The following is a 7,494-nucleotide window of genomic DNA, read 5'->3' on the forward strand; positions in this document are numbered from 1 at the left end:
AGGAGGGGAGCAGGGAGCACAGCAGGGTGGAGGAGCGGGGGGAAAGCAGGGTGCACAGCGGTGGGATGAGAGGGTGGAGGAGGGGAGATAGCAGGGTGCACAGCGGGGGGATGAGAGGGTGGAGCACGGTGCACAGCAGGGGGGCGGGGAGTAGGGTGCACAGCAGGGGGGCGGGGAGTAGGGTGCACAGCAGAGGGGCGGGGAGTAGGGTGCACAGCAGAGGGGCAGGGAGTAGGGTGCACAGCAGGGGGGGAGTAGGGTGCACAGTAGGGGGGGAGTAGGGTGCACAGCAGGGGGGGGAGTAGGGTGCACAGCAGGGGGGGAGTAGGGTGCACAGCAGGGGGGGAGTAGGGTGCACAGCAGGGGGGGAGTAGGGTGCACAGCAGGGGGGGAATAGGGTGCACAGCAGGGGGGGAATAGGGTGCACAGCAGGGGGGGGGAATAGGGTGCACAGCAGGGGGGGAGTAGGGTGCACAGCAGGGGGGGAGTAGGGTGCACAGCGGGGGGAGGAGGGGGAGCGGAGTGCACAGCGGGGGGAGGAGGGGGAGCGGAGTCCACAGCGGGGGGGAGTAGGGTGCACAGCAGGGGGAGGTGAGCAGGGTGCACAGCAGGGTGGAGGGGGGAAAGCATGGTGCACAGTGGGGTGGGGGAGCTGGGTGCACAGCGGGGGGAGGAGGGGAGCAGGGTGCACAGCGGGGGTTGGAGGGGGAGCAGGGTACACAGCGGGGGGGGGGGAAGAGGCAGGAAGGGGAGCAGGGTGTACAGCGAGGGGGGAGGGGGGGTGAAGCAGGGTGTACAGCGTCACAGTTGAACAGCTGCCAGTCACGTCTCATTCCAGGAAGCACTGGCTACATTTAGCCCCGGGCTGCACATGAAAGGCAGCAGTCGGAAGCGTGACTGTGTCAACACGTGAAGGGGTCACCGCGAGGTGAGACTGTCAAAACAAGTGAAGGGGACTCAGCTCCTTGTCTGCCTGATATCAATGCCCCCCCCCCCCGGCTTTTAACCCCTGCCCTGCTGGAAGGCGCACCTGAGAGCCTCATTGTTGAGACACACCTGGGCTGAGGGAGTGCGTCACACACCCAGGTGTGTGTTTCATGCAGGCGCCCTGGGCGATAGAACACACAGGTACATGATGCAGTGAGACGCAGGTGAGCAAGTGTGATCATTTCTTCAGGTGTGCAAAATAAGAGGGGGTACAGGGGAGATCATTCCAGGATTGTGGGAACGGGGATACTACCCCTTCACTGTCAGAGGGGCCTGCAGCAATGCATTGCGGAGGAATAGAATAACCTGCGTTGCTGGCCCCTCTGGTAGTGAATGGCAGGAGTGGCCAACTCCAGTCCTCAAGGGCCACAAACAGATCAGGGTTTATGGATATCCCTGCTTCAGCACAGTTGGCTCAGTCAAAAACTGAGCCACGTGCAGAAGCAGGGATATCCATAAACCCTGATCTGTTGGTGGCCCTTGAGGACTGGAGTTGGCCAGTTGAAGACAGCCACTATGAGCCACTTGTGCTGAAGCAGGGATATCCTGAAAACCTGACCTGTTGGTGGCCCTTGAGGACTGAAGTTGGCCACTCCTGGTGTAGGATAGCCCCTTTACTCAGCACCTGCACTCCCCATTTTCCACCCCTGAGGGGCAGCACCACACAGATTGGGGCGACAACATTCCAGGATAATTAAATGGTTTATTTTTTTGCAAATAAAAATATTTACACATTTTCCAAAATATAAACGCTGTACCTCAGAAAGGATGTCCCCCTCCCGTCACGCTCCTTGATAACATAGCTACAGTGGGCGAAAGCAGCGGCGGGGATTGGAGAGGTATGGATATAGGGGTATTAGTACATGTGATATTTCACCGCTGCACATTGTCACAGCAGAAACATCTCGGTATAAAGTGCAATATATCCTGGAGACTCTCTCCCCAACACTGCTGGGTGTGGGGCAGGAAGAGAGGGGCCCAGGGACGGAGCTGTCACTGGCTGAAGCCCCCCTGGTTTCAGTGCTGGTGTGGGGGTGTGGGGTGATGCTTTCCCTTGGATAATTAAAGGGGTAACCTCAAGTGTCATACCCCCGCTGACCGCCCCTATAAAACCGCAGTCATTAGTCCCAGGCTGTGTCAGAGCGGGCTGAAGTCTCCACCCTGCACCTGCAGGGTTACATTTCCTCTCTGTGGCGTCCAACAAGACTCGTGATCATTATGGGCACGTTGCCCTGGATCTCCTCCAAATCAAAACTAGAGGCCAGTCCATCAGCAAGCTATGGCACCCAATCCATGGGCCTCTACCCAGGTGCCCACCCAATCCATGGGCCTCTCACCCAGAGATGGGTACCCAATCCATGGGCCTCTCACCCAGATAGGCACTTGTCCCTCTTTGTTGGAAGTGCTGCTGTTATTCTCCTTTCTGGAGTCAGTCCTTGAGCTCAGCACCCAGCATGGGCACCTGTTTAAGGGCCTGTAGCAGGGCAGAGGAGTCCAGGGGGGACACGGCTGGTGAGGGGAACTGCTGAGACCTGAGTGTGTCTGGGCTCAATAACCCTGAGTGGGCAGAGGCAGAGTGAGACAGCCCAGGGTACAGCATGGGCAAGGTTCCTGGATACCAGCACTTTTCCAGCATGGGGAGGTAGGCAGAGGCAGAGGGTGGTATTAGGTAAAAGGGGAGGCAGACAGGAGGGTGAGGGTGGTAAGAACTCATTGCCTGTAGGTCGCTGCTGCAGAATCGGGCCTCCTCGGTGGCCTCCATTCTGGGTCTTTTTGTCGGGGTCTCCTCTGGTTCCTGTTTGATAGTCCTGTCCAGGCTGGGGGAGCTAGGGACCTCTTCCTTCTGTATCCCCCCCTGCTCCCGTCTGCTCTCCCCCTTCTCCACCTCCCCCCCGTAGCCACTGTCTGTGTCAGTGTCACTGCCGCTCAGTTCTCCGCTGGGAGGAGGGGCGGTACGCCGAATGACAGGGACGCAGTTGGAGGCTTGTACTCTGGGAGCAGGTTTGTCAGGAAGTTTGGGGGGGCTCTCCCTGAGATCTGAGGCCACACTGTGCAGGTGAGCAACCAACTCCAGTCTCTCCCCGTCCTGCAGGAAACGTAGCGCCTCCTCTGCACAGAGCTGGTACCCTGAGCGGAACATCTCCTCCCCCGACGTTCTGCTTCCCCCTGACGACAAGCAAGAGACTGTCAGAGGGGGTTGAGAGATGGGGACAGCACAGATAAATGGGGGCAGGGCAACAAGGGCATGGGTGAGGGTCAGTGATATCTGTCAATATTAGGGGTGTGTCCAGATTAGGGAGGGGGAGGGTGTGGGGATCCCCTTGGTATTAGGGAGGGGGGAGGGTGTGGGGATCCCTTTAGTATTAGGGAGGGGGAGGGTGTGGGGATCCCTTTAGTATTAGGGAGGGGGAGGGTGTGGGGATCCCTTTAGTATTAGGGAGAGGGGAGGGTGTGGGGATCCCTTTAGTATTAGGGAGGGGGAGGGTGTGGGGATCCCTTTAGTATTAGGGAGGAGGGAGGGTGTGGGGATCCATTTATTATTAGGGAGGGGGAGGGTGTGGGGATCCCTTTAGTATTAGAGAGGGGGGAGGGTGTGGGGATCCCTTTCGTATTAGGGAGGGGGGAGGGTGTGGGGATCCCTTTAGTATTAGGGAGGGGGGAGGGTGTGGGGATCCCTTTAGTATTAGGGAGAGGGGGGGAAGGTCTGGGGATACTGTTAGTATTAGGGAGGAGGGAGGGTGTGGGGATCCCCTAGTATTAGGGATGAGGGTGGTGGGGATCCCCTTAGTATTAGAAGGGGGGGGGGCTTACTCACCACTCTGCAGGGTCTGGATTTTCTGTTGCTGCTGCTCGATCAGGTTGGACAAAGAGCACATGTGCTTCAGGGTCAGCTCCAGAACCACCGCTTTCTCCAGGTGCCCCAGGGTCTGTGGGAGGGAGAGTGGGGTTACCAGGATCCACTACAGACTGCCGCATGACTACATAACGCCTCTGCTTACATCTGGGAACTAGGTTTCAGGGGCTGCTACAAACACAAACCAGGGAATACACATTATGGACCTGCTGACTCCACTGAATAGGGGAGGGGGATCCTCTGTGTCTTATGGACAGAGGCGTGCACCCCCCAAAATTGAACATGGTGAACCTGGCAAAGGACAAATTATTTAACTTTCTATGACGAGGGGAGCAACTACTGAAGTTGTTTTTAAGGTGTGCACAGTGTATAGAGATACTTGACACTCATTGTGCCCAACTGGCTTTAACCCCTTTAAATCACACAACACAGCATTAACCTCTTGGGTGTGTCCTTATAGCCACAACCCATGTCTCACATGGGTCTGTGTGTGCAGAGAGCCTGCGGGTCTGTCACATGCATCTGGGTGTTGGTTGTCACATGCATGTGGGTGTGTCCTACACATTTATATCTGTTTGTGTTGTGCTCCTGTGTGTCTCGCCCCTCCTGTGGCCGTCACATGTGCACAGTGTATCCATCAGGCAGCTGCAAATCTTATTAAACAAAGCGATAATCAAGCATCTATCTTCTAAACGCCCCCCGGGCTCAGCCGTGTGATCCCTTTAGTTTAGGAAAGTCAGGGTTACAGACCTGTCTGAGACATGCAATTGCACCCACACGCGGGGTTTTTATTTACTGCACCCTGTATGGTGGAGGGTTTGTCACTTTATTTTCACCCATAACATTTTTTTAATGCCTGGTTATACCCACGTATGAGCTTCACATTGCATAACCAACCACCAATCTTGCACGGACGAGACCCAAAAGGACGAAACAGCAGTCTGTGAGCAGGTTTACTGGCTCTACACTCCTGTAACGCAGGCCGTGCTGAAAAGCTGTGTAATGCAGCAGGCATAAGCGTATAGGAAAATGGACAAGAAGCAAAAGGTGGCACTGTTCATTTGCATGTCATTTCCCAGAATCCTTGGCTGCAGTGGAAGCACTGTATGCTAAGAGATAATGGGGAAGGGCAGGGTTGCATGTGAATGTGCTCAAAAGTAATATTTGTATTCCCTTTTAGATTGTCACACATGCTGTGCCAAAGAACTTACAATCTGCTTCTACAGCTTGTGCATACCATACTGATCACACACCCAGTGTTAAACACATTTACTGCCAGATATACATAGTGCCGGAGTTAATGAAAACATCTTGCATTATAATGGGGGCCCTGCTCCCCCCACACCGTCATTCTGCAGGGTCACCGTACATAGGGGCAGGTCACTCACGGTCAGTTTGAGGTGCTCGGGCAGCAGGTCCTTGAGCTGAGCAATACATTCGTTGATCCGATCCCGGCGCTTCTTCTCGATCAGCCGGTGGGGGAGTTTGTACGTGTCCTTTTGGAGAGGGAGACACGAATATTCAGACACAGGCAACACCTAATCCCGACAGGTAATATTGGCAGATACAAGAGCATCTCGTGAATTTGTATGGGATACTGCTTAGGTTGCAATACATCACATCTGAGATATATATATAGATATAGAGATATCTATATATATCTATAGATATAGAGATATCTATATATATCTATAGATATAGAGATATCTATATATATCTATAGATATAGAGATATCTATATATATCTATATATATATATATATATATATATATATATATATATATGAGAGATCTGCAGTCTCACAGCTTATACACAAGAAAACCTTATGAGATTGATGGTCAGTTAAAACATCACAACCTATGACATTTAACTATTTATGGGATCAATAGGAGTACTTGCACCTCTAATAAATGTTGGGGGGAATTACAGTGCCTCCTGGTGAGAACTGTACCACACAGCAGTCACAGACAGCCAACTACGTGTGACTGTACGTGTGAGACACTGATCACATACCCAGCAGGTACAGACTGACCACTGCAGTCGAGAACTAACACACACGCACACACAATACAGAAGTCTATACGTGTGCGGGAATACAGAGAGGGATCCATCTGCAGAGTTCTATGCACTGAGAGCCAGGGACACGCATGGGTACACCCGGCTGTATGGACAGACTTAAATGGGTATCCATTCAGGAATCCAGAACCTTTTCCTGGGGCCAAGGAGGTGAAGGTAGACTGTGCAGCTGATTTGGGTCTCAGCCTCTGCAGCTCGCAGGTGCAATTTGGGGGTACAAAGAAGCAGAGTGTGGCCAAGGTGTTCCCTGCTCCCTATAATAAGAGGGGTGGGGGTTCAGCACCCTGCGAGCTCCTTACCTTGCTGTCCTCGCATCTTTTCAGCCCTTTCCTTGGCTTGAAAACTTGATACATGTTTGCGAAATCCATCCTGTGAGAAACAGGCAGAGCATCAATACCTATCAGTACTCGCAGCAAAGAGCATCAGTACCCAGATCAGACGTGGCCAGTGTGACAGTACCCAGAGCAGATGCGGACAGAGTGGCAGTATCCAGAGTATCAGTACCAAGAGCCAACAGATCAATACCAAGAAATAGAGTATCAATACCCAGAATAGACGCGGACAGAGTTACAATACCCAGAAACAGAGCATCAGTACCCAGAGCAGACGCGGACAGAGTTAACAATATCCAGAGTATCAGTACCCAGGGGTTAGAGAGCTAGAAGCTGGAGCAGAAAGAGTGCGTCAGTACTCGTAGCAGAGACACAGGTATCCATCAATACCAGAAGCAGACACGCAGGGACATGTCCACGCTCCGACACGTACACGGATACACTGCTGGACACCGGCTCCACGCACAGAGACAGGACACACGGGGAGGAGAGCACTTACCCAGACAAGGGGGCAGCTGTGTCCAGGCTGGCAGGGGGCGGCTGGGCACTGGGAACTCTCTCCATGTGGGAAGTGTTCTCCTGGGATAAGTCCGGGAGGGAGCAGGGGGTTACTCTGCTGGGTAATGTCTCAGGGAAGCAGTGAGCAGGGGGTTCTCCTGGGATAAGTCCGGGAGGGAGCAGGGGGTTACTCTGCTGGGTAATGTCTCAGGGAGGCAGTGAGCAGGGGGTTACTCTGCTGGGTAATGTCTCAGGGAAGCAGTGAGCAGGGGGTTACTCTGCTGGGTAATGTCTCAGGGAGGCAGTGAGCAGGGGGTTGCTCTCCTGGGATAGGTCCAGGAGGAAGCAGTAAGCAGGGTGTTACTCTGCTGGGTAATGGTGTTAGGAGCTGGCTGCAGCTTCTGGTTAAATGGCTGGGAGGGGAGGGTGTTCTGTGCTAGGAGGAGCAGAGGAGGGGGCGTGTGTCCTTCCCTGTGAGCAGCACGTCTGCTGCCAAGTGACCCAGATGCTGCTTCTGTCATATGAACCACACGTGCTGCTCAGCGCAGCCTGCGAGGGAGGGGGGCAGAGATTCCCCTCTCCTCCCCTAACAATTATTATACCTGCACTCCCCCTGCCATGTGACAGAGAGGAGGGAAGCACAGGGCAGAGAGTCCCCTCTCCTCCTCCCCCCCCCCCTCAATAATTATTATACCTGCACTCCCCCTGACCTGTGAGGGTGAGGGAAGCACAGGGCAGAGTTTCTC

The 7,494-nt window shown here is 54.1% G+C and overlaps 1 protein-coding gene across 1 annotated transcript; it reads right to left on the reverse strand.

Moving 5' to 3' along the window:
• Positions 1-1,670: 1,670 nt before the first annotated feature.
• BHLHE40 (basic helix-loop-helix family member e40) lies at positions 1,671-7,227 on the reverse strand. Its single transcript, XM_075574701.1, has 5 exons — positions 6,750-7,227; positions 6,218-6,287; positions 5,230-5,337; positions 3,803-3,914; positions 1,671-3,153 (listed from the first exon to the last, which is right to left on the reverse strand). Exons 1-5 carry the CDS (start codon positions 6,812-6,814, stop codon positions 2,417-2,419), a joined length of 1,092 nt encoding a protein of 363 aa, XP_075430816.1. The 5' UTR covers positions 6,815-7,227; the 3' UTR covers positions 1,671-2,416.
• Between the last annotated feature and the right edge of the window lie 267 nt (positions 7,228-7,494).

The sequence above is a fragment of the Ascaphus truei genome, chromosome 17 (assembly GCF_040206685.1).
Source record: "Ascaphus truei isolate aAscTru1 chromosome 17, aAscTru1.hap1, whole genome shotgun sequence".
NCBI classification, from domain to species: Eukaryota; Metazoa; Chordata; class Amphibia; order Anura; family Ascaphidae; genus Ascaphus; species Ascaphus truei.